Genomic DNA, 27500 nt, shown 5'->3' with positions numbered 1-27500 from the left:
AGGAAGGAAGGAAAGATGAGAGGCAGGGGAAGAGGAAGAAATTATGGGAGGAAGGGAGAAGGAAGGGAGGGAAAGGAGAGGTGAAGGGAGGGAGGTGAGAGGTGGAGGAAAGACTGAAGGAAAATTGGAGATGAAGAGGGAGGAGAGAGGAACTAAGGAAGGGGGGAGAGAAAGGAAAAAAAGAAAGAATGGGAGGTGGAGAGAAGGAAAGAAAGAAGGAAACGAGTACGGGATAATGATGGAGGAAAGGGAACCAGGAGAGGGAGGGAAAGTGGAGCAAAGGGGGGAAGATGGAGGGAAAGGAGGAAGAAACGAGGCACTGATGGAGGGGAGAGAGAAAAAATGAGACAAGGAAGGAAAGTGAGGAGGGAGGTAAGAAGGGAAGAGAGTAGGAAGGAGGGAGGGAGGGAGAGAAAGGAGGAGGAAGCGAAGGTAGGAAGAAGGAAGGATATGAAGGAAGAGAAAGAGGGAACAAAGAAAGAGAAGGGAAGAGAAAGGAAGAAGGAGAGAAAGAGGGACAAGAGGAGGAAGGAAGTGAGGAGAGAGAGAGAGAGAGAGGAAGAGAAAACGGAAAGGAGGGAGAAGAGAGGAGGAGGTAGAAAGGAAATGAAGGAAGAAGGAAAAGGAAGGTAGGGGGAGAGGAGGAGAAAGGAAAGAAGAGAGAGAGAGACGGAAGAGAGGAAAGGAAGGGAAGAAAAAACGAAAGGAAAGAGAGAAAATAGAGATAAATGAAGGGAAGGATATGAAACAATTAAGAGAGAGAGAGAGAGAGAGAGAGAGAGAGAGAGAGAGAGAGAGAGAGAGAACTTAATGACTACCTGACTTAGTAACAGATAATTAATTTTTCCCACTTAATTGACTCCATATAACACACCTGTCCAGCTCCCCTCCCCCCATTCTCTCTCTCTCTCTCTCTCTCTCTCTCTCTCTTCTTTTCTCCCTTCCTTTTCTCATTTTTCTCTTTCCTTCCAATACTTAATTTTCTTTCCTTCCCTCCTTCCTTACTTCCTTTCTTTCTTTTTCCTTCCTTCCTCTGTTTTCTTTCTTTCTTCCTTTTTTTTTTTTACTCGTGAACATTATTTTTATCTTACGTTTCTCTCTTTCTTCCTACTTTTCCCTTTCCTTCCTTCCTTCCTTCATTCATTCATTTCCTCTTTAATATTTTTTTCAGCATCATTTTCTGTTTTTTCTCCTCTTATTCTTTATCTCTCTCCTTCCATCCATCTTCTCCTCCTCCTTTTCCTCTTTTCTAATCTCACTTTGCTTCATTTTCCTTCCCCATAATCTCTGTTTCCTTCCTTCCTTCCTTCCTACATATCTTTCCCCTAACTTCCTTCCATCTTTTAACTCTTTCCTGTCTTTCTTCTTTTTTTCCTGCATCCTTTCTTCCTCCTCCTCCTCCTTCTCCTCCTTCTCATTTTCGCTTCATTCTTTCCTTCCTCTCTGGTGTTCAACGTAGGGAAAGCAAGATGATGTTTTTTTTTTTCCCTTGCGCAACAACATCGTTCATCTTTCACCACTAACGTTTTTTTTTGTTGCACGAGAATGGAATAAACTCCCTCCTTCATCGGTTCAGTGCAACAAGACGGCACTGATTCCTTTAAAAGACCGATTCCACTTCCATAATATTCGCTGAACCAGAATTGCAAAGTTTTGGTGGGAGTTTGATGTTGATTTCGCTGTGGTTTGGAAATCTATATATAAGTCTCTTCATCTGTCTCTCTCCCTCTACCTGTCTTTCCTCTCCCTGTCCTTATGTCTCATCTGTCTATTTATCTATCCGTCTGTCTATCCTTTTCCTTTCCACCTATGAATCTACCTGTCTGTTTTTATCTATCTGTCTCTTTCCTTACTTTCTTCACACCTTTTTCCTTCCCTTCCTCGACCATTCTTTCCTTTCCCTGTCCTTCTGCCTCATCTGTTTATCTATCTATCTATCTTGCCTTTTCCTTCCTTTCTTCACACTTGCTTTCCTCCCTTCCTTCCCTTTCCTTCCCTTTCCTTTTCTTCTTCTCATTCAAATATCTATGTATCTGTCTCCTTTCTCCTTCCTTTCTTCACCTGTTTCCTTCCCTTCTTTTATCTGTCTATCTCTTTATCTATCCTTTCCCTTCCTTTCCTCTCACTTGTTTCCCTCCTCCCTTCCTTCCTCTCCCTTCCTTTCCTCTCCCTCCCTTCGGCTGTCCTCCCCATGACATCACACCCTCCAGAAAACCTCTTTGTGACATCACTCCCCCTTCTCCCATTGGTCCAGGGGATGATGACGTCACTAAGGCCTTCTCCTATTGGCCTAGAAGCTCATGACGACACTTAAGTTTTCTCCTATTGGAACAGAGGCTCATGACGCCACGGGGGCCTGCGTGCCATTGGTGGAGAGGATTGTGACGTCACTGGAGCCTGCACGCTATTGGCTGAAGGCTCCGTGGCGTCACTGGTCGGGTTCTATTGATCAGTCAGTCCCTTGCTGGCTGGCGGAGTCCCTGTGTTCTGTTATTATTGTTGTTTTTTATTTCTCTCTCTCTCTCTCTCTCTCTCTCTCTCTCTCTCTCTCTCTCTCTCTCTCTCTCTCTCTCTCTCTCTCTCTTCTTAATTAACATAACCGCAAAGAGAGAGAGAGAGAGAGAGAACAACTGAAACAAGGAATAGAGTAGATTCCTGATATAGGTTTCCCTCTCTCTCTCTCTCTCTCTCTCTCTCTCTCTCTCTCTCTCTCTCGACCCAAAATAGCCATTGACCAATCAGATCGTCGGCGTGGCGTGAGGTCACAAGCGCGGAGGTCACGTGATGCGGGGCGAGGATGACGTCAGGAGGAGGAGGAAGAGGAGGAGGAGGAGGAGGAGGAGGAGGAGGTGGTGGTGGTGGTGGTGGAGGAGGAGGAGGTTTTCGGCGGTGGTGCAGAAGTTAAAGGAATTGAAGAGAAAGAGGAGAAAGAGGAGGAGGAGGAGGAAAGGGAGGAGAAGGAGGAGGTCTTGGTGGTATTAGTGCAGGAGTTAAGCGAGGAGGAGGAGAAAGAGAAAGAGGAGAAGGAGGAGGAAGAAGAGGAAGAAGAGGAGGAGGAGGAGGAGGAGGAGGAGGAGGAGGAGGAGGAGAATCATATTTCCATTGGGTGACGTCTTCCACGAGAGAGAGAGAGAGAGAGAGAGAGAGAGAGAGAGAGAGAGAGAGAGAGAGAGAGAGAAGGGCTGGAAGAGTAGTAGCTATTTGAGAAGGAGGAAGAGGAGGTGGAGGAACAGAAGATATGGAGGGAGGGAGATGTAAAGTTGCGAGGAACACAAAGAACACAAAGGAAGAACAAACAACAGCAGACCTGCTGGTCCTTACGAGGCTGTTTGTGACATAAGAACATAAGAACATAAGAACGTAAGGAGTCTGCAAGACGCTGGTTGGCCTATACAAGGCAGCTCCTGTACACTCACCCCAGCTACACTAACTACTTAATCAAAGGTGGAAGATGAAGGACAGCAACTGCGGAGGATCCTCCCCCCCCCCCCGTCCCTCCGTGCAAAGCTGGCAAGAAGGGAAAAAGAACCATGCAGCATTGAAAAATTGCATGGAAATTATGTAGGAAAGAGGAAAGAACTACCATTACTGCTACCACTAACCGGGCGATAAAAATGGACAAGGACACCAGTATTCGAAAGAACTTAACGTTATTACGACAATGAGTAACATCTTAGTTGCTGGTTGGATTCAAAATACTTGTCTAATCTATTCTTGAAGGCCGTAACTGTTGTACTATCAACGACATCACAGGGTAGAGAGTTCCAAACATTAACAACTCGATTGAAGAAGAAGTGTTTGGCTTCAATTGATCAATTGTAAAGTAATCTTCCGCATTAATATCACTGAATCCTTTAAACATTTTAAAAACTTATGTTAGATCGCCTCACATTCTTCGTTTTGATAGGCTGAATAAATTTACTTCTTTAAGCCTTTGTTCATAAGATAAATTTCTCAACCTAGGAATTATCTTTGTTACTCTTCGTTGAACCCGTTCCAACTTTTCTGTCTTTTCTGTATTAGGGAGACCAAAACTGTACACAGTACTCTAGACGGGGTCGAACCAACGAATTAAACAGTTTTAATATAACTTTTTCCGATTTATTATTAAAGACTCGTCCGATGAAGCCAACCAATTTGTTTGCAGTTTTAACTACCTCTGAACAATGCTGACCGGGCTTTAAATCGCTTGATATGGTGATTCCAAGATCCTTTTCTTTACTTACTGCAGAAAGTTATTTGCCATTCATTACGTACCGAATGCGATTGTTATTTTTTCCGATGTGCAACACTTTACATTTGTCAACGTTAAATTTCATTTGCCATTGATTGGCCCAACGTGCAAGTCGATCTATATCTGATTGTAAGGCATCTTCGTCGAGTGTCGCAGTTACTTTACTAGCAATTTTTGTGTCATCAGCAAATTTTGATACTTTGCAAGTGAGCCCATCATCGATATCATTAACATAAATTAAGAAGAGCATGGGGCCAAGCACTGACCCTTGAGGTACGCCGCTTCTGACATCGAGCCAGTTAGATGTAACACCGTTTAGAGTGTTAGAGAAGAGTGAGAGGAAGGTGAGAGGAAGAGAGGGAAGGTAACGGAAAGAGGAGAGAGGAAGGGGAGAACACATAATAATTGGTTTAAGTTATATCGATTCATTATTAAAGAAAGACACATGCAAGAACTGGTAGTCGTGTGGTTGATCCCAATACAACAATAACAGGCAAGAACTGGTTTACCAACAGAGTGGTGGGTGAGTGGAACGGGCTTGGTAGTCGTGTAGTGAGTGCCATTACATTAAAGACACATAGGCAAGAACTGGTTTACTAATTGGGTGAGTGGAACAGGCCGGGCAGCCATGTGGTGAGTGCCAACACCAATACACCTTCAAAAAAAGACTAGATAATTCATGGATAGGCAGGATAGGTAGTGATAAATTTGCAGCAGACTTCTTACGCTCCTATGATAAGACAGACGGAAAAGAAATGAGGGAGAAAGAAGTTAAAAGGAGAGAAGGGATGGAGGGAGGTAGAGGATGAAATGGAAGGTAAAAAGGAGGGGAAGGGAAAGGAAGGGAGAGAGTGAAAGTGAAATGAAGAAGTGGAGGAAGAGAGAAAGGGAGGATGGCGAGGTACGAGAGAGAGGGAGAGGATGAAATGGAAGGGAAAAAGGAGGGGAAGGGAAAGAAAGGGAGGGAGTGAAAGTTAGATGAAGAAGTGGAGGAAAAGAGAAAGGGAGGATGACGAGGTGCGAGAGAGTGGACGGAACAGGAAGGAAAAGAAAGAGTGGAGGAAGAGAAAGGTGAGAGTAAGCAGTGGAGGGAGAGAAGGAGGGAGGAAAAGCGAGGTGAGAGAGAGGGAAAGGAAAGGAAACGTGAGAGGAAAAATTGAAGGGAAGAATGGAGGTAAGACGGAAGGGAAGGGAGGGAGAAGAGGTAAGAGGAAAGAATGGGAGAGAGGAAGGGAGAGAGAGAAGGCATGAGGTAAGAACGGAGGGAAGGAAAGGAGAGAAACTAAGAGGAGAAAGGAAGGGAGGTAAAAAGGAGGGGAAAGGAAGGGGAGAGAAAAGGTTAAGAGAAAAGAATGAAGAGAGAGAAGGAATGAAGGGTGAGGAAAACATGCCAAAAGACGGAAGGGAAGAAGGAGGGAAAGAGAAAGGGAGGGAAGGGAAGGAGGGAAAGATAAAGGGAGGGAAAGAGAGGAAAAGAATGCAAGGGAAATAAAGATGAAGGGAAAAAGGAGAGGAGAGAAGGGAAAAGTAAGGGAGAGAAGGAAACTAGGAAGGATAAAAAAGGAAAGAAGGTTTATGTCATTCTCCCCTAAAGAAAAAAAAGTAGGAGATAAAAAAAACGGGAAAAAAAGTCGCGTCAAAAATATCTCGCCCAAGATGAAAATAGTCCCAACACGTCACTGCTTGCCGCTCGTTTTGGGGCGTGAGGGAATAAATATAACTCTCTCTCTCTCTCTCTCTCTCTCTCTCTCTCTCTCTCTCTCTCTCTTCGTATGTAATTTTCAGGTGTGTGTGTGTGTGTGTGTGTGTGTGTGTGTGTGTGTGTGTGTGTGTGTGTGTGTGTGTGTGTGTGTGAGGTAGACTATGTCCTTTTTTTATTTAATTGAGTGTCAACATAATAAGAAAATCTAGTAACATCACGTATTTTTTGTTTGTGTGTATGTGTGTATGTATGTATATATGTATGTATGTATGTATGTATGTATCTTTATCTGTGTTGAAGGAAAGGTAAGAGGGAAAGGGAGGAAAGTTGAAGAATAAAAGCCAAAAAAGGAAAGAGGAGAGGGAGGGGAAGGGAAGGGAGGGAAGAAGGAAAAAAATGACTTGTGGAAATTAAAAGAAAAAACAGAAATAGAAGGAAAATGAAGGACGGAGGGAGGGGATGAGATACGTAGGGAAGGGGGGAAGGAAAAAAAGGATGTGGAAATAAAAAAGATAGAAAACAAATGGAAGGAAAATGAAGGAGAGAGGGAGGGGAAGGAAAGGGAGGGAAGGAGAGAAGAAAAAAAAGGATGTGTAAATAGAAATAAAGGAAAATGAAGGGGAGAGGGAGGGGAAGGAAAGGGAAGGAAGGAGAGAAGGAAAAAAAAGGATTGTTGTGGAAATAAAAAGAAAGAAAACAGAAGTAGAAGGAAAATGAAGGAGAGAGGAAGGGGAAGGAGAGGGAAGGAAGGAGAGAAGGAAAAAAAGGATAGTTGTGGAAATAAAAAAGAAAGAAAACAGAAGCAGAAAGAAAATGAAGGGGAGAGGGAGGGGAAGAAAAGGGAGGGAAGGAGAGAAGGAAAAAAAAGATAGTTGTGGAAATAAGAGAATGAAAAAAAAAAGAAATGAGTGGGAAATAAAGAACAAGGTAGGAAAAATCGAAGGGAGTGTGGGGGGAAGGGGGGGTGTCTGTCGTAAATGATATATGTGCATCTTTAAGTAGCCAGCCCGCACCTCGTGTATCGCGGCGCATCTATTGTCCGTTTGATGGAGTGCGTTACGTTAGTTCGTTGTAGCGGCTATCGATACTATGTGGGCCACTTCAACAGCTCGCCATGACGGGTTAGTAAGCCTCCAAACCAGTACCAAAGACCTCGAAAATTACTTAGTTCTAATTTCCTACTGTTAGACGCTTCCACCCCTCACAGCCACAATTTTCAAAGGCCAAAAATGAGATCAGTCAGTTTATGATGAGGGTTTCCTTAGGTTCATGGCGCAGAAGAAGGTCACACTACCACCAGGGCATAAAACTAGCCCTGGAAATGACCACAACTCCTGGGAATGCTTTGTTAAGGTTTAAGATTTTAGACGCTTCCACCCCTCTCAGTCACAATTTCCAAAGGCCAAAAAGGAGATCAGTCCGTTTATGATGAGGGTTTCCTTAGGTTCATGGCGCAGAAGAAGGTCACACTACCACCAGGGCATAAAACTAGCCTTGGAAATGACCACAACTCCTGGGAATGCTTTGTTAAGGTTTAAGATATTAGACGCTTCCACCCCTCTCAGCAACTATTTCCAAAGGGCTAAAAGGAGATCAGACAGTTTATGATGAGGGTTTCCTTAGATTCATGGCGCCGAAGAACACACTACCACCAGGGTCATAAAACTAGCCCTGGAAATGACCACAACCCCTGGGAAAGCTTTGTTAAATATGTGTGCTTGGACGCCGAAAGGTTTAAGAATATGAGCCTTTGTGCCGTGTTTGGTGTTGATATTTAACCCGGTAGCAGCGACGGGCCAAATTTGTGCCATGATAAAGACCCCCCAAAATAGATGAAGCATAAACTGATCACAAATACGTTGATACATATTATGAAATAGTTTGCGTGAGTGATGATTTTTTCTCATTTTTCTCGCTTAGAAGGATATTTAAGAAACATGATCCCTACTGCTACCGGGTTAGGTTAAGAATTTTGAGGAAACCATACGGGGAATCTCTCTCTTGTTGCTTACGGTAAAGGAAGCAGCTCAAGGGCAAAATAAGTAATAAGGAGAGAAAAAAAAGCCCGCCAAACACTACCCCTGTAAAAAAGAGTTCAGAAGAAAAGAGTTCAGAAGAGTGGCCAAAGGAGAGGTCAATTTCTCTCTAGTGTATCTGGCGTTGCATCGAAAACCTGACCGTTGTGGTGTGTAGAAGACTGAGTAGTTCGGCTCGGGCGATTACAAAGAAGCTGCGTTGGACTGTGAAATTGGCTCCAAGTCATTCAAGAAACTCCACTGGCACTGCATTCAGTTATCATACATGCGGAACTAACTCAATCATCGTTATTATTATCATTGCAATTACTACTTTTTTTTGTACTGTATTGGAGTCAGATAGTGGCGAAGAAAAGATGACGAGATGATGCAGAAAAGAAAAATGGTAAAGTTCCTGAAGTGCCCTGATGCGCCAGTCCTGGAGTTCAAGTCACAGGAAGGAGGAAAACAGTAGCCACACACGGTTATGATGCTTGTGCTTAATGTTGTTACTGAATCAACACGCAACTAAGAAGAAAAAACATTATGAAAAAGCTGAGCCAATCCGGACACCTTTAACACTCATGACTAAGGTGTTTGTACATATCATCATCATCATCATCATCATCATCCCTCACTGCATGACAAAAACCTTTCCCAACATCTTCCTCCTATCTATTTATCTGGTGTTAGTGTGCTTCATCCTGTTTTGACAAATGCCTGATTCATGTGTCCACCTGGCTCTCCGCCTTCTTCAGTTCCTGGGCTGCCACTCGGTTACGTTGGTTGTCCAGCTGTGAACGAGTCTGCGCATATGACCTCCCCGAGTCTAGTTCTTGCTCTTAATAATATTGCCATATGAATATCTATAACCCTTGTCTGTTCACCACTTCAGTATGCTCGCTTCCCGCTTCTTCATGTTATACACAACACTTTCCTCTTCACTCACCTTTGCACACTTCTTGGTATTTTATCAAGACATTGAAACTAAATTCATAACATTTTTGCCTTGAGCAGGAACAGCTTTTTTTTTTTTTTGTACATGTTCTTCCCTAGCTCAGTGTGTCTTACATGCCGATAAAAAGGCAGTAACCGAGATGATGTGCACCTAAAACAAGCGTCTTTGATATTATTCTTTAGGATCCTTAGTATGTATCTGCATGCACTCACCTCCAAAAGCTATTGGTGCATATATTTAACACTCAACACCAGCGACGAATTATACGAATTATACGTGCGAGTCGTCGTTCGCCCCATGCACTGGTAGTTTTTGAACCTGGATTACCATAAGTGTGCGCAGGGCAGTGACAGTATCGGGAAATACTCGAATTTAGATGCTCTTAAAAGTTGAAGATATCCAGATGACGGTGTTAAGTATAAAAAGTGTAATCGGGCAGGTCATACTATGCGAAGAACGAATAAAAGATGGAAATCCAGACGACAGAGTGTCAACCCAGGAATGGTTGAATTTAGTCAATAGAGAACCAGGTAGAAGAAACAGTCTCTGCCGGGGCAGGATGGAGTGTTGTAACCTCACACAGAAAATTGAACATTGCCTTTGCCCTACAGCCGACTAAAAGTGAGCTATGATGATAATGATGATTCTACCAATGACAACTATAACGAGTATGATAAAGTGTTTGTGCGTGACATAGTTACTCGGTATGCAATTGTATCGTTCAACTCTTATTACGTAACGAGTTGTATGCAATTTTCCTGACAAAATCTGGCCTTCTCAGAGACATGCAACACGTAGCTGTAATCATACTTTGAGCGAGGTATTGGCCGAGCATCGAAACCCCTCGTTCACATCACCAATACGTCACCATCTTCATGCACAGCGTTGACATACTCAGAGAGCGGTATAATTTGTCCTCTGTAATGGGCCCTGAACCACTATTAGCGTGCAGTTAGGTGTAATCATCCGCCGAGATCTATATTTCGTCGTAATCAATGCGTCCTGCCAGTCCTAAAATACGGTTCAGGAACTTGGCTCCTCACGAAAGTTTCCAGACCGTAAAACAGGACTGACAGGACACGCTGATTGTACACCTTTCTCTTCAGGGGGAGCGGCGGCTTGTTAGTAATTTCGTGAATAGCAAACTGCCACTTCCCCGAACAGAAAAGGTTGCTAGTTCTATCTTTCGGCCACCTCTTTGGATTCTTTTTAGGAGCAGCGAGTAGCGGGCTTTTTTTTATTAATGTTTACTTTTGTAAAACTCGGCGCCTTTGCTGCAAAAAAAAAAAAAATGAGATAGATAGGGAGAGAGAAAAAAACTGGGGAAGGGTGAGGAGGTAGACGGAGGAAGGAAAGAAGACGAGAGAGGTGTCAAGTCAAGGTTAGAAGGATGGAGGGATGCTAAGGATCTGGAGAAAAAGCTAAAAAGTTGGCAAAGAGGAATGGAGAGAAAAAATGCTGAATAAAACATGGAGATAATAGGCAAGCAGCTTGGATTAGGGGACAGTTGAAAACATCCTAATGGCAAGAGTAAGCAGTGGGCAGCTCATATCATGCGTATAATTTGTAACGGATGAACAACCGAAGTAATAGAGTGGCAACCCGGAAATTAAAAAAAGTCAGGACAAGCAGAGGACCAGGTGGAGAGACGAAGTTAGAGCATTTACCGGGGCGAGAAGGAGTACACTAACACCAGGCAGAGAGGTGGAGGACATTGGGAAAGGCCTTTGTTTTGCAGTTGGATTGGCAATAACTGATGACGATGTTAATTAAAATGAGAAGATTGCTGATAGTGATAATGATGGTGATGATGATGATGATGATGATATAATGATTCAGTGACACTTAAATTTAAATAGCAGTTTCGTACAATATTCTTCAGTCATTTAAGCATCGTCCTAACTCAGTGATTTATGGAAGTTTTCATACTGATTTTCGTTACTTAATACTTATTCATCAACTTGTATGTTATCTATTCAACGAAAGAAAAGATGGAGGCAACAGTGATGGCAATAATGTCTTGTAGCGTTGTTCAGAGAGAGAGAGAGAGAGAGAGAGGCTGATATGACGAACAGCAAACATTTAAACTATCCTAATATTTAACCTCAAGCAATGGAGGTTTAGACTGTTTGATGACTCTCTCTCTCTCTCTCTCTCTCTCTCTCTCTCTCTCTCTCTCTCTCTCTCTCTCTCTCTCTCTCTCTCTCTCTCTCTCTCTCGTCTCCATCCGGGTTCGGGTCAAAGATGTTACCTTTATAATTAACACGACTAAGACAACGTCGGAAAGCCAGAAGCATTAGCCTCGCCTCGCACTGTAGGAGTCACCTGCACGCCAGCACACACACACACACACACACACACCGCCGGTCAAAGCGCCGCCACAAAAGCCGCCGCGCCGCTGGCTCCTGCATTATAGGATCACCACGCTAAGCTGACACCTCGCATTAAACGGCCGCGCGTCAGGGCACGTCACGGCGTCACGTGACACCGGGAAACAGGCGACAGTAGTGCTAAGGCGACACCTTCAAAGGGACGGCGTCCCGCTATCCCTGATTGCCGCCTCATTAATTAAGACCCATGCCAAGATGCACAAAGACATGCATTAATATATATATATATATATATATATATATATATATATATATATATATATATATATATATATATATATATATATATATATATTGAAAGTGTAGCGATCAGATGACATAATGTAATTCTTTTTTTGGAATTATTTTGAAGTATTTTCTAGAAATATTATTCAAAGATCACGAGTTAGAAAATCGAGTTAGATATTTGTGAAAAGAAAATACGAGAATTTCAATCAGTTGGAAAAGAAAAGAAGCAAATCAGATTACTTCATACAAGTATAGTGTGGTGAAAAAGTTACATAAGTATACCCCTAAAATACGGCAGACGATACAGTGTTGGGAGCCAGACACTGAACAATCAGGTAGCAAAAACATGTTCAAAAGACGCCTCGCGACGCACCGTGACGCTGGGAAGCAACGTGACGTGTTCAGGGACGCCTCGCGACGCGCCGTGACACCGGGCAGCAACGTGACGTGTTCAGGGACGACTCGCGATGCGCCGTGACACCGGGAAGCTACGTGACGTGTTCAGGGACGCCTCGCGACGCGCCGTGACGCCGGGCAGCAACGTGACGTGTTCATGGATCCTTGTGACGCGCCGTGACGCCGGGCAGCAACGTGACGTGTTCATGGATCCTTGTAACGCGCCGTGACGCCGGGCAGCAACGTGACGTGTTCATGGATCCTTGTAACGCGCCGTGACGCCGGGCGGTAGCCTCGCCGCGCCTTCATTACCAGGCAACACAAATCTGCAATCAGCGTCACTAACTCTAAAGCTGACAACTGAGTTTTCTCATCACCAGCGGGCAGGACTCGCTTAATTAAATAGATAACTCTTTTGGATTCACAAAGCCTAATTTAATGCGACGTTTCCCTAATAAATATTCAGTCGTCTTATGCAGCACACACACACACACACACACACACACACACACACACACACACACACACACACACACACACACACGCTCCGGTAGCTCAATCGGTTAGAGCGCCGCGTTGCAAGGCTTCACGGCCAAACAGGCGGCGGTTCGAACCCCGCTCAGGCCGAATTCTTTCCTTTGGTTTGAAGTGGTTTCTGTCCCATCTTGAGGAAGGGGGATGGGGTGTGTGGTGTGTGAGGTCCTGGCAGTACCCAGAGATCGACAATAATGAGCACTTGCTCACGTCGTGAGGGTACCTGCTGGCGAAAGTGAGTCCAACTCGTGATCAGGCCGTGGTGAATTACACACACACACACACACACACACACACACACACACACACACACAGAAAATATGAGATTTAATAAGTCCAGAAAGCAAAGTTTTTCATTTATTCAATATATATATATATATATATATATATATATATATATATATATATATATATATATATAGATATAGATAGATAGATAGATAGATAGATATATAGATATAGATATAGATAGATAGATAGATAGATAGATAGATAGATAGATAGATAGATATAGATATTCTTTGACCTACATTTGCTGTTTACTTTTTTTTGCTTTAACTTTTTGTCTCAACTTTTACATACTGGCTTACATTCTCTCTCTCTCTCTCTCTCTCTCTCTCTCTCTCTCTCTCTCTCTCTCTCTCTCTCTCTCTCTCTCTCTCTCTCTCTCTCTCTCTCTCTCTCTCTCTCTCTCTCTGTGACGTAGTACCTTCAGGTTATTAAGGAAATCGATATCATTAATTTCTTAGTTAAACGTGTAAATATTTGCAAAGATTGAAGAGCAATATTTTGCTGAAGATTTTTGCGTCGTAAATAATAAGTGGAGAGATAGTACAAAGGAGGAGGAGGAGGAGAGAAGAGGAGAGAAGAAGAGAAATGGGGTGGAGGAGGAAGCGAAGCAAATATTTGAATTACGAGAGTAAGAAGAAGGAGGAGGAGGAGGAGGAGGAAAAGGAGGATGAGGAGGACTACAATGACGAGAGCGAGAACCGGTAGGCGGAAGAGAAGGGCAAGGAGGAGGAGGGGGAGGAGGAGGTGGAGGAAGACTTGGACAGGGAGGAGGAATGGAATTAAGAATCTTGAGCAATTATATCAACGAAAGAACAAAAGGAGTGCAGGAGGCAGGACGCCCACACACGGCAGCTCCTGTAGACCTATCACCACCCATCCTCCCTATCCAGGAATTCATCTAAACGTCTATTGAAGTGTCTGTCGTGTTGGCACTCACCGCAGGTCCTATCCGTCTCATTACCAGAACCTTTTTAATGCCACTCTTTCTTAAACCTTTCATTCATCCTAAACTTCAGTCAGTCCGTCTCATTTTATTACCAGAACCCTTTTAATGCCACTCTTTCTTAAACCTTTCATTCATCCTAAACTTCAGTCTGTCCGTCTCATTTTATTACCAGAACCTTTTTAATATCTCCCTTTCTTAAACCTTTCATTCATCCTAAACTTCACGCACGCATTTGTAAACTCCCAAACCAAATACTAAACTCTACGAAAAAACTCTCATCTATTGTTGGTGTTCATATGGAAGCTAGAAAATTGGAGGGAAACTCTGCTATTTGGAACGTAGAAGAAAATCTCTCATCCATTGTTTGGTGCTCATATGGAAGCGAGAAAACAGGAGGAAAACTCTTTGGTATTTGGAACGTAGAAGAAAATCTCTCATCTATTGTTTGGTGCTCATATGGAAGCGAGAAAACAGGAGGAAAACTCTTTGGTATTTGAAACGTAGAAGAAAATCTCTCATGTATTGTTTGGTGTTCATATGGAAGCGAGAAAACAGGAGGAAAACTCTCTGCTATTTGGAACTTAGAAGAAAACCTGACCAAAATGGAAATTATAGTTTGCTTTAGGTGCTTACGTTACACTGTGCTGAGCTGTAGTACTGGCCCTTAGCAAGACGTCTAAATACCTTACAAACTTTACACTGTACTGGACTGTAGAACTGCTTTTAAAACGTCAGTATCTCTTTCACAGCCAGGCTTGATTAGGGAAGTCTTAACCCGTCCGCTGCGATTGGCACGGATTTGTCTTTCATTGGTAGCCTGGCAACATACACTCCCAAGCCTTTCTCTGCCTCTGTGGTGGGTAGTGTAGTGTTTCCCATGCGGTATTGGTGTGCTGGATATCCCCTCCCAAGGTGCAGGACTTTACATTTTTCTTAATTGAATTGTAGCAGCCTCCTGTAGCTTTGGAATGTCGTCTTGTAGGAAATCCACATCCAAGAAGTTAATGAGGAACTATGTTAGAGGTTATTTCTTCCCACGATTATTATGCACTTCCTGACGCCGAATTCCGCTTGCCACTTTCCGTACGAGTCCTGCGAGCTGTCAAGTTTGCCCCGAGTACCCCGGCACCTTGATCTGCTCTAATTAACCTGCCGACCTTCGTGTCACCCGCAAACTTCCCAACATCACACCTTAGCCAGTACGTAACGCTGAGAGGAGGAGGAGGAGGAGGAGGAGGAGGAGGAGGAGGAGGTTTAAAGGGGTCTGGGTTTGAGGCTTATGTTTAGGAGGCGACAACTATGCTTTAGGAGGAGGAGGAGGAGGAAGAGAAGGAAACGAAGGAAGAAGAGGAGGAGGAGGAGGAGGAGGAGGAGGAGGAAGAGGTTTAAAGGGGTCTGGGTTGGAGGCTTATGTTTAGGAGGCGACAACTATGCTTTAGGAGACGGAGGAGGAAGAGGAGGAGGAGGAGGAGGAGGAGGAGGAGGAGGAGGAGAAGGAGGTGGAAGGAAGGAAACAGATTGGTTGGAGCAACTCACATTAGCATCGACCCCTCCTCCTCCTCCTCCTCCTCCTCCTCCTCCTCCACCACCACTACCACCTTCTCTTCCTCCTCCTCCTCCTCCTCCTCCTCCTTCTCTGCCTTGGTTTGCTTCTCTGCATACTCCTTTTTTTCTTTTTTCTTTTGCACATAAACTTCGGAGAACGAGAGAGAGAGAGAGAGAGAGAGAGAGGAAGGAAGGAAGCTGTGGAGAAAAGAACGACTACCTTTCTTCCCTCCATTCTCTCTCTCTCTCTCTCTCTCTCATATCTCTCAGTAATGGTGGAGGGTAAATTTCATGAATGTTCAATCCCTCCTCCTCCTCCTCTTATTCCAATTGATAGGATGAGAATTGGATTTAAATGGTATGTGACTGGCACGTGTGTGTGTGTGTGTGTGTGTGTGTGTGTGTGTGTGTGTGTGTGTGTGAGAGAGAGAGAGAGAGAGAGAGAGAGAGTCGTGTGTGTGTGTGTGTGTGTGTGTGTGTGTGTGTGTGTGTGTGTGTGTAATTTATTCATCTATCTGTTTGTTTGACTTGTTGTGCTTATATGTTTGGTCTCAGTTTAGGCCTCTCTCTCTCTCTCTCTCTCTCTCTCTCTCTCTCTCTCTCTCTCTCTCTCTCTCTCTCTCTCTCTCTGTATAGATTGATGGATGGATGGATGGGTCTGTGTGTGTGTGTGTGTGTGTGTGTGTGTGTGTGTGTGTGTGTGTTCAATGTATGTATTTCAATGTTATTAACGCAAAATATTATGCCAGTATTTCTCTGTCGGAATTTATGTGTGTGTGTGTGTGTGTGTGTGTGTGTGTGTGTGTGTGTGTGTGTGTGTGTGTGTGTGTGTGTGTGTGTGTGTGTGTGTGTGTGTGTGTGTGTGTGTTCTTTCACCTCTATATTTTATTCCTCCCTCTCCTCTTTTTTTCTTCCCTAATCATTTTAGGAGAGAGAGAGAGAGAGAGAGAGAGAGACACCTATTGTCCTTTATAAGCTCGTCAACAAGTAGGACTATGTGTGTGTGTGTGTGTGTGTGTGTGTGTGTGTGTGTGTGATCAGCAAAATGTCAGCGGTCTGTTAGCCAAGGGTCAGCATCATTTGTTCTATTTAGATGTATTTCAGCAAGTACTGTGTGTGTGTGTGTGTGTGTGTGTGTGTGTGTGTGTGTGTGTGTGTGTGTGTGTGTGTGTGTGTGTTTAAGCAAGAGATACCGTAAGCAAAATGTCAGCGCTCTGTAAGCATTGTGTCAGCGTGTCAGGATGAGGCGTCCCAGAAGAAGCAAGGAGTAAAATGCTAGCTGAGTGGGGTGAGGAGGGGCAGTAGGGTGAGGTGGGGTGAGATAAGCCAGCCCCCCCCCCCCTCTCTCTCTCTCTCTCTCTCTCTCTCTCTCTCTCTCTCTCTCTCTCTCTCTCTCTCTCTCTCTCTCGTTGATACCAATAATCTCATTAATATTAGTTATTCCATTTCTCTGTCTTTTTCCTCATCTTTTCTCCTTTTCCCTCTTCTTTCCGTAATCCTCTCCCTCCTCCTCCTCATCATCATTATCATCATCATTTTCATCCTCATCCTCATACTACTACTACTACTACTACTACTACTACTACTACTACTACTACTGCTACTACTACTACTGCTACTACATGAACAAGGATAGGTGGAGTGGATAGGGAGAGGGATAGAGGAAGGGAAAGAGGATTCAAGAGGGAAATGGTTTGAGGTTTGCTGTGTAGATAACGTGACCTTCCTCCTTGTCTCCCCTCCTTCCTCTCTCCCTACTTCACTCCTTTACTTCCTCTCCCCCATCCTCTCCCACACCCCACACCTTCAACCCTCATCCGCAGCCTTCCCCCCACGTGACACACTTTTTCTCCTCTGGCCCCTCACCACTGTCCCCAACCCCCACTATCGCACCATATTCCCCTTCCCCTTCTTCCCCTCCCCCTCTAGTACCCCTCCTTTAGTATTTCTTATTTCCCAAACCCCACTAACCCCGTCATTCCCCAACCTCTCCATTAACATCTAAACCTCACCATCTTATCGTTCGTACTCTCCTCTTGCTTCCCCTCCCTTTCCACATACTCTCCCCCTAGTCCTCCTCTTCTCCCTCTTTCCCCTCTCTCCCTACTTACAGCCCCTCCCCTTCTTGCACCTCATCACCGCCTCCAAACCCTCACCCTCTTTTCGCGCTCTCCTCTTGCCTCCCCTCCCTTTCCACATCCTCTCCCCCTATTCCTCCTCTTCTCCCTCTTTCCCCTCTCTCCCTACATACAGCCCCTCCCCTTCTTCCCCCTCATCACACCCTCTCCAAATCCTCACGCCAAAAATAAAATCAAAACAAAAAAAAACAAAATAACTGCTCCACTACTAAATGATAATAGTTAGGCAGGAGGAAATACAAACAAAGGGAGGTTGTTCCGGACTTTACCACTGAAAGGGATGAAAGAATGAGGATAATGGTTAACTTTTGCATAAGGGGTTTGGATAATACAGAAAAGAGCTGGGGTAGAAAGTCGTGTGCAGCGGGACCACGGGAGGTTGGGGGAGGGGGGGGGGAGACACGCAGTTATTCAGTCCAGAGGGGCGGTCAGCATGATAATATCGGTAGAAGATAGAAAGGGATGCAACATTGCGGCGGATTTTAAGAGGTAGAAGACGGAAAGAAAGTAGGAGTAGGAGGAGTTGGCAAGACTGCAGGGTCGTATTATAATGTATTTCGCCGCCCAAGCACAAATATTTGACAAGGCTTTCGTAGGAATTATGGGCATTTCCAGGAGTAGGTTTTTTTTTTCTTACAACACAGGAGACAGCTCAAGGGCACACAAAAAAAGGAAACAATAATAAAAAAAGCCCGCTACTCGCTGTTTCTATAACCCTTTGATAACCCTGGTGGTAGTTTGACCCTTCCTCTGTACCATGAACCCGAAGAAACACTCATTAGAACCCGACTGACCCCCTCTTTGACCTTTAGAAATAACTGATGTGAGAAGCGAGAGTCTTACAATACCGACCTAGAACCTTTGACTAAGAGAATACATCTTGGAGAGGAAAAAAAGTTGGTGGAGGCGACACAGAACACCCAACCTCGAGGAAACTGATATCACACTCCCCTCACCCTTTCCGCTGCCACCCTCCCCCTCCTCCCCGGTCCCACATTTAACTCCCCCTCTCTCTCCCCCCTCAGGTTTCCCTCATCGCAGCTCCAGCCCTCACCAGCGAAGACAGACTGACGCTTCCTAGAATGGCCCTAGAGGTAAGCCCATCCCATTCTCTCTCTCTCTCTCTCTCTCTCTCTCTCTCTCTCTCTCTCTCTCTCTCTCTCTCTCTCTCTCTCTCTCTCTCTCTCTCTCTCTCTCTCTCTCTCTCTCTCTCTCTCTCTCTCTCTCCTTCTTCTTCTTCTTCCTTTCATCTCTCCGTCTTTTCCTCCTTTCATGTCTCTTTCCCTTTCTCTCGTCTACCTTCCATCTCCGTCGTTTCTCCCACCTTCTTTTCTTCCCATCCGTATAATCTTTTTTCCTCCTTCAGTTCTTTCCGTCTCCGTGTCGTCCTTCTCACCTTCGTTACTTCCTACCTTCCTTTTTTTCTTCCTTCGTCTCTTCCGTTTTACGTAATCTCTCCTTAGTGGTATAGCTGTTATCCCTATTATTATTATTATTATTATTATTATTATTATTATTATTATTATTATTATTATTATTATTATTATTATTATTATTATTATTATTATTATTATTATTATTATTATTATTATTATTATTATTATTATTATTATTATTATTATTATTATTATTTCTATTATTATCAGTTTCACTGTTATTGTTGTTATCCATTACTAATACCGAAAGTTTTTTTCAGTTTTGTTTTCATTCATTTTTTTTTTTTTGAACGAGGTGCTTTCTTCTGCTCCTTAACATCGAGGTGGTTTCATCTGCTCCTTAACATCGAGGTTCTTTCATCTGCTCCTTAACATCGAGGTGCTTTCATCTGCTCCTTAACATCGAGGTGCTTTCATCTGCTCCTCAAACCCCAAGTGGCGGTCGAGCAGATTAAATCACCCAAGCGGGCGACCTCGTAATGAGCCAATAGGCTTTCTGTTGCCTGCATTTCCATGTTTCCATGTTTCCTTTTTACGGTAATTTTTGTCCTTGTGTTACCGTCGTCCACATCGGCGTGCCTTGTTTTATTGTTATGTTACCTTTTTGTCCTCACTCGTGGCTCTTTTTTTCTTCTTTTTTTTACACTTTCGTGAAGGGAACGGCTCACACCACACCGCTGTGTTTGGCCTCTCCTGGACTACGATTATTATTGTTGTTATCATCATCATCATTCTATTTTTTTATATAATCATTATTATTATTATTATTATTATTATTATTATTATTATTATTATTATTATTATTATTATTATTATTATTATTATAATTTATTATTATTATTATTATTATTATTATTATTATTATCATCATCATCATTATTATTATTAGCTATTCTTATTATTCTTTATATTATAATAATTATTATTATTATTGATATTATTATCATTACTGTTGTTATTATTATTATTATTATTATTATTATTATTATTATTATTATTATTATTATTATTATTATTATTATTATCATTATTATTATTAACATTATTATTGTTATTATTATTATCATTACTCTCACGAGTGCCATCACGGACATTACTCGGCCGTGTTGGTGGCGGCGCTGCGTTCGGTCCTGCGAGGTGAGTGTCGGTGCGGCGCCACCGCCTCCACCTGGCCTCACGCTGTCTTTCTCTCCCTGCACGCTGCTTCCCTGGAACACCACCTCCATCATCACCACCACCACACACGGGACACTCCTGGCCCGCCACGCCCCTCCACCACCGGGACACTCGCTCCCCGCCACCACCTGCGGCTGCCTTGCCCTACCCGCGCCCCGCGCCACCACCTTGGTCACCCTGCTGCGGCTCAGTGGGTGGCGGGCGGCTGTGGCGGGGCGGCGGCGGCGGGGTGCGACGCTGTGGCGGCGGCCGCATGAGGGGCGGCGGCCAGCGGGTGTTTGACTCAGCGAGTGACGGGGTGCGCCGCTCCCCCGCCCACCTGCCCCGCACAGCTCACTCGACGCCCACGCCGCCCCGCCCCTGCGTGGTGGTTCCCCGCCCCCGCACGGCGCCCGCCACGGCCGGGTACGCCTCGCCTCTCTCCCCGCCGCCCTTCCCCGCGGGCCTGCCGCCGCCGCCGGCCCGGGGCACGCCGCTGGGCACGCCGCTGGGCACGCCGCCCTCACCCTGCTACAGCTGTTCGTGCGGCGCCTCCAGCGCGTCCTCGCCGGGCGCGTGTCGCGTGCACGAGGGCGTGTTCACGTGCCCGCCGCCCCCGCCGCCGGTGACGTGCGGGGCCACGGAGCGGGACTGCGTGGTGGGGCCCCTGGCGGGGGGTGATGGGGCAATAGTGGTGCCCGGGGACCATGACCAGGAGGTATGGGCCCCAGCCCTCCCGTCACCCACATCGCAAGACATTAAAGAAGAAAGTGTTAAGGAGTTGTTACTGAGGTGTGTTGTGGCGCAGCCCCCCTCAGCCCCGAGCCCCTCAGCCCCTCAGCCCCCGAGCCCCGTCCCGCCCCGCCCCACCACCCAGGCCGGGGCTGGCCGTCACCCCACCCCAGACCGCCAGCCCCGGCAAAAATCCCAGGCCCCAGCGCGAGCTGTGCCGCCCACCGCACCACCCCAGCTGCCCCCCACACACTATGGCCCCCCTTGACACGACACCCCCCCAGGCTACACAACACATCACATCACAACACACCACAACACCCCAGCTGTCCCTCACACACTATAACCCCCCCACACACTATGGCCCCCGACACTACGCCCCCCCCCAGACTATATAACACCGCAACTGCCCCCCACACACGACGTTCCCTTCCCCAGGCTACACAACGCAACACAACACAACACCCCAGCTGTGGTCCCCTTACTAAAGACGCCCCCTCCCCCTCAGGCTACATCATCACAACACGACACAACACAACACCCCAGTTTCCCCCCCCACACTGTTGCCCCCTCTAGCTAATACGCAACACAACACTTCTCAACACACACACACACACACACACACACACACACACACACACACACACACACACACACACACACACACACACACACAAATATTTACAGCAGCTTTTTCATCAGTTTTCAGTTCTCAGTATAATACGTGACTTGCTGGATTAATACTGTTGATATATTTTTGCAAAAGATAGATTAAGATTTTGATTATAACGTATATATATAGTGAACCTGTGTGCGTGTGCAGGACGTGTGTGTGTGTGTGTGTGTGTGTGTGTGTGTGTGTGTGTGTGTGTGTGTGTGTGTGTGTAACGGACGTGTAGGTGTACGTGCGTGTGTGTGTTAGTTACGGACTTTGGTTATAGTAGTGTCACCCTTACAAAAACACCCCATTTCACATCTTCTATTCAACCTGTCACAGTTCGTCGTCCTCCTCCTCTTCCTCTCCCAGTTTTCCTCCGCCTTACATCGCCCCCCTCCCATTCCCTACACCTCCTCCTCCCTCCCCCATACAAACCTCACCTAGCCTTACCCTCCCATACCAAACTAGAAATGACCTAATCTAACCTAGTCTCACATGACGACCTAGACCTTCTCTCTTCCCAAGACAATCCAGAGCTGACCTGAGCCAACCTAATCTGACACCACCGGACATGACGAAACCTAACCTTACTTGACCTTCCCTGACTTGACCTAACCTAACCTAACCTAACCATACCTTACCTTATCTTAGCCGACCTTACCTTCCCTTACCTTACCTTATCTGTCCTAACCTTCCGTCCCCGCCCCCCCTCCCAGTCCTGATCAGGGTGGTGGTGGGTGGGTGGGTGAGGGGCTGGCGGTGGGGGGGTCGGGGGGTCTGAGGGCCTCGGGGGGGAGGGGGGGGAAGGGTTGAGGGGTTGAATGGCGAGTAAAAGTTGCAATTTTCCACCAAGTTCGATAAATTTCAGTTTCGCTTTTATTTTTGGCTTAGGAGTGGGTGGGGGTGGACCGCCCTGTACCCCCACCCCCCCTGCCCACCCCGCCCCAACACACCACCCCGTAACTCTCCAGTGATCCTTTCCCCCTCCCTCCCCTCCCTTCACCCTCCCATTCCCGCCTCCCCCTTCCCCATCCCTCCCTCCTTTCTCTTTTCCCTCTCCTCCTCCTCCTCCTCTGCCTCCCTTATTGCTGTACCTCCATCTTCCACAATGGTTCTTCTCTTCCCTTTCCTTTCGTTTCGTCTTTCCTTCCTCCCCTTTCCTCCCCCTCCGTCTCTTATCTCCTTCCCTTCTATCTTTCCCTTATCATTCCTTTATCTCGTTTATTTATTCAACTACTGCAGTATTTCTCTTCCTGTTCCTTCGTCTCCCTTCCTAAGTTTACTCCATCTTTCTTCTTCTCTTCCCTCCTTTATTTTCTTTCTTCTTTCCTTTTACCTCTCCCTCTTTCACCCTTGCCTCTCATGCTCTGTTTTTCCTCCCTTCCTTCCTTTTCCTCCCTCAATTTCCTCCATCCTTTCCCTTTTCTCCTCTTCCCTCCTTCTCCTCTCCTTTCTCCCTTCAATATATTCTCCTTCTTCCCCTTCATACGCTCCTGTTTCTCCTATCCCTTCCTCAGTTCCCTCCATTCCTTCCCTTTTCTCCACCTCCCTCCTTCTCCTTTCCTATCCTCCCTTTATATTTCCCTTCCTTTCCCTTCATCACGATTACCTCTCATACGTTCTTGTTTATCCTCCCTTTCTTCCTTTCCCTTCCATTCCTTCCCTTTTCTCCACCTCCCTCCTTCTCCTTTCCTATCCTCCCTTTATATTTCCCTTCCTTCCCCTTCATCACGTTTACCTCTCATACGCTCCTGTTTCTCCTCCCTTTCTTCCTTTCCCTCCCTCAGTTCCCTTCATCCATCCTGTACCCTCCCCTTCCCCAACATTCCCCTTCCACTCACCTCATCCCCAGCACCCCAGATCCTCCCTTATGCCTTAGGGAGGGGGAAAATTAAATAACTAAGTCTTGAGGTGAAGATTCGGACAATGATATTTTATTTAGCAACGCTTAGTTTTAGTGTTTAAATTGTGTTCGATGTCTTCCAGTTTTGGCTTTGACTTTGGTGGGTCGTCGTCTCTCGCTTGCTCGCTCTGCCGTGTGTGTGTGTGTGTGTGTGTGTGTGTGTGTGTTTTGTGTGTATGTATTAGCCAGTGTTGGATTTTCGGTAGGAGTGTGTGTCTGTTTGTCTGTTTGTCTGTCTGTCTGTCTGTCTGTCTCTTTGTCTCCGTGTGTTTGTTTACGACTGTGTGTGTGTGTGTGTGTGTGTGTGTGTGTGTGTGTGTGTGTGTGTGCATTGGTGGGGGTCGCCGTCGCAATGTCTGTGGTCTGTTCATCGGCCTTGGAAGTGACTGGTCTGTAGTGGAGCAATCAGTCGGTCTACTTTTAACACTGATCAGCTTCTATCACCCTCCGTTTAATATAAGCTGTTAATATAAGTTCTGTTTTCAAATGGAATCCACTTCAATGTCTCTGTATCAGTATCGCCTAAGTCTGAGTCGGTGTTGTCGGAAAATTCTCCCCTGTGTTGCGAATATCTGGCACAGGATGTCTTTATTTAATTCGCTGCAATGTTGTTACACTAACGTCTCTGACAACAGATGAACACTTAATTTGCTATATATTTTAGGAGCAGTAAGTGGCGGGCTTTTTTTTCATTATTGTTTATTTTATTTTATTTTTTTACGCCCTTGCACTGTCTCCTCTGCAGTAAAAAATATATATAAGCCGACGCACAGCCATTAAAACGAAGAAATGTGGCAGATGTTAAAAAAAAAGGTCTTTCCCTTGTCAACCTGCTGTTCTTCACTCGCTGTTGGTTTACCTGGTCTGTTTCACCCCTAACACACGTGGCGCAAGAGTTCGGAGCATCACTTTCAACCGATATTAACTTATACTACCAGCGGCCAAACCAGACAAAAAGTAAAGATGTCAGGGAAGTGTTTCACAGCACGCGGTGGTGTGCTAACCAGTCTTCCCGCGGTCGAGTTCCTGTAATAGTGCACAGTGGGCCCTCGACTGATAGTATACACGAGGAGAGTTTTCCCGCAACACCTGGATCTCCTTGTTTGGTATACGCTAAGAAGTTGCTCTCACGTCAGTCTCTTCTAAGATTGGTCCTGTTGCCGTCTCTTCTTAAACGGGACACTATTCTTTGTCTTCTTTGCCTTCCTGTGTTCTCATGTTTGCGTCCACCTCCTTTTCAAACCTCCGCCTGAGTTACTATCCTCTGTGCTGGTCTCAGGAAGTGGTGTTAATGGTCTCCGGCTAAGCATGATGGTCTTCGTCGTTGTTGTCCTAATGAAACTGGCCTGGGTTTATGATTGGTTTGGTAATAATTGTCTCTGGTTAATACTCTTCTTTGGTAATACTGGTCAATGATGATGCTGGCTTATGTGGTGTTTGTGTCATTACGGGTCTGTGTTGATCTGGCAATACTGGTCTCTTGGTTTGTGGTTATGCAAGTCTGTCGTAGTCTGCGGCAGTACTAATTTATGTTGGCCTTTAATACTGGCCTCTTGGTTTGGCTTTGGTGTGTGATAATACTGTTCTGTGTTGGTCTGTTTTGGTCTGTGGTCGGTCTCTGGAGGTCTTTATCTTTTATGTGTGGTAGTAATACAAGTTTCCATTCACGGTCTGAGTCATAAAGAGTCTTTCATAACACTAGTCTGTCTGTGTCTGGTCTGTGGTAGTCTGTGGCTGGTTTGTGGCTTCTCTGTGTAAGCCCATCACAAGTCACAACTTTATTCATTCTCTTTCGGTGCTGTGATGATTTCTGGCCATAGTCTGAAGCAAATATCAAGAGGAGCGTATCGAGACATCTCTCCACCAGATATTGACCTCTCTTTTGGCCACTCTTTACTACTCTCTTCTAAAGGACCAACGATTAACGGGCTTTTTTCTCTCACTTTTTTTTTGCCCTTGAGACCTCCTTTAAGAAAATGGTCTTTGTTTGGAAGTAACGCTGGCCCATGGAGGTTGTCTGTTGCAGCACTCGGCGTCGGTCGTAGTGGTCTGTTGTGTTGCTGTGTTGGTCTGTGTGTGTCGTTAGGCGGCGCTCAGGTGTTGCTCAGCCCTGATTAACCTGCTTCTCTTTCTCTTCGTCGCTGAACAGACAATCATACAACGGCCTGGACTATAGGTAAATATTTTGTTGTTTCTCTCTCTTTCTCACTTTACTCTCTTTTCTCTCTCTCTTTACTCTCTATCTCTTTCTTTAATCTCTCTCTCTCTCTCTCTCTCTCTCTCTCTCTCTCTCTCTCTCTCTCTCTCTCTCTCTCTCTCTCTCTCTCTCCCAGTTTTGTTTTTCACGTTTTTTTCCTCGATTTTTGTCTTTCTTTATCTCTATCTATCCATCTATCTATTTATCTATCTTATTCTGCACGTTCTCACCTCCACCACCTCCTCCACTAATGCTTAGATTAACACAAGCCACAATCCCTCCCTTCCTCCCCCCCTCCTCCCCCCCTGTCTTCCATCCATAGTTCCCTCCCTTCTTCCCTTCCTCCGTTCCTTCCTTCCGTCCATTCCTCTCCTCCATTCCCTGCATCCTTCCTCTTTTTACCCTGTTGTCATTGCCATTCTTCATTTATTTTACTTTCATATAGGTTATCACACACACACACACACACACACACACACACACACACACACACACACACATGCACTCACGTTATCTCTCTCTCAAATACTTCCTCGCCCTCTTTCTTTATCTCTGTTTGCAAAGTATAAGCGAGAGAGAAAAAAATCAATGAATCCCCTTCACTTCACTTTCTCCGTCTTTGTAGCGATTTTGTTTTCTCTTAGGATCGAGCCGCCCATTGCTGATATACTCTTTCTTTTTTCCGTGCTAGACGTCGGCATCGAAGCTGACTGTCGAACCAAAAGTGAAAAAAAATCAAGTTCTCCACAATGCTCACGTCAGATAGGGAAACAAAGAACTCACTGGCGCTCGGTTAGGTCACATTATGCGTGAAACTGATAACAGATGGAGAGGTAGAGCAAGACAGTGCCAAACCGGAAACTGTAGAAAGTATGCTGAACGAGAAAGTGGTGGAGAGGTGAAATTAGAACCTTTGCCGGAGCAGGATGGAGCTCACTAACATCAGACAGAGGCAGAGAGGAAGATGATGATGAGGATTAGGATGAGGATAAGAAGGAAGATAAGAAAAAGGAAGAGGCGACAACTCGATCTTTAAGGAGAGAGAAACAGTCCTATTACAACGGTTTTCCTTCACTAATTTAGGTTTTTGTTTGTTTTCTAAGGACCCCGAATCTAAATAACTCATCTCGGCTTTACCATTCGATCATTTCCAGGGTCTCTGCCAAAGCAAAAGGGATTATGACAGCATTGGCTTTCTTCCTTTACTTCCAAATATAGCTATCGTGGATTCATGGATGGAGGAGATGATTCATATATTCTACGGTCAATATCATTCAATTTTACATCCGTTGGTGATAGAAAAAGGAAACAATAACAACACTTGCTTCCATACTTATTTCCAAACATTCCTATAATGAAAGTATGGATGTAGGAGCTGATTCATGTATTCTACGGTCAATATCATTCAATTTTAAACCCGTTGGTCATAGAAAAAGGAAACAACATCAGCTTCCATACTTATTTCCAAACATTCCTATTGTGAAAGTGTAGATGGAGGAGCTGATTCATATATTCTACGGTCGCTATCATTCACTTTTAAACCCGTTGGTCATAGAAAAAGGAAACAATAACACCAGCTTCCATACTTATTTCCTATCATTCCTGTTGTGAAAGTATAGATGGAGGAGCTTTTTTATTTCACGGCCATCACCAATCAGTTATAAATCCGTCAGCGATAAAAAAATGGTGAAAATAACAACATTCGTCTTTTTCATTTACTTCCAAAACTCCTTATCATGAAAGTATGGCAGAAGGAGCAGATTCATATATTCTTCGCTCATTACCAGTCAATTACAAAGCCGTTGATGATATAAAGAAATAGTGACTTATATGACATCATCCTCTGCCTTCCTTCACATCCAGACTTCTCTACTGGATGGAGGAGTGCATTCATTTATACTTCGCTCATTACCAATCAATTACAAAGCCGTTGATGATATAAAAAGTAAATTGGTGACGTTTATGACATCATCCTTTTCCTCCTTTCACATCCAAACTTCTCTGCTGGGTGGAGGAGATGATTCGTATATAGAAAAAAAAGG

General features: G+C 45.0%; 1 protein-coding gene across 29 annotated transcripts in view; it reads left to right on the top strand.

The window, feature by feature from the left end:
* Positions 1–27500, top strand: part of LOC127000684 (glucose transporter type 1-like) — a 227840-nt gene that overhangs the window by 53571 nt on the left and 146769 nt on the right. For 22 of the 29 annotated variants that reach the window (XR_007754387.1, XM_050864661.1, XM_050864662.1 and 19 more), the window contains 3 exons: positions 18403–18471; positions 20181–20760; positions 25411–25437. Coding sequence is in view for 27 of the 29 variants with exons in the window: in XM_050864661.1 (XP_050720618.1) it covers positions 20243–20760; positions 25411–25437 (545 nt within the window). In the remaining 2 variants the exon portion in view is untranslated. Of the gene's footprint in view, positions 1–18402; positions 18472–20180; positions 20761–25410; positions 25438–27500 lie in introns of those variants that run through there. The other 7 variants (XM_050864679.1, XM_050864678.1, XM_050864665.1 and 4 more) reach the window with 5 other exon arrangements.

The sequence above is a fragment of the Eriocheir sinensis genome, chromosome 19, assembly GCF_024679095.1.
Source record: "Eriocheir sinensis breed Jianghai 21 chromosome 19, ASM2467909v1, whole genome shotgun sequence".
Taxonomy (NCBI): domain Eukaryota; kingdom Metazoa; phylum Arthropoda; class Malacostraca; order Decapoda; family Varunidae; genus Eriocheir; species Eriocheir sinensis.
This window is presented reverse-complemented; position numbering and strand designations above follow the sequence as displayed.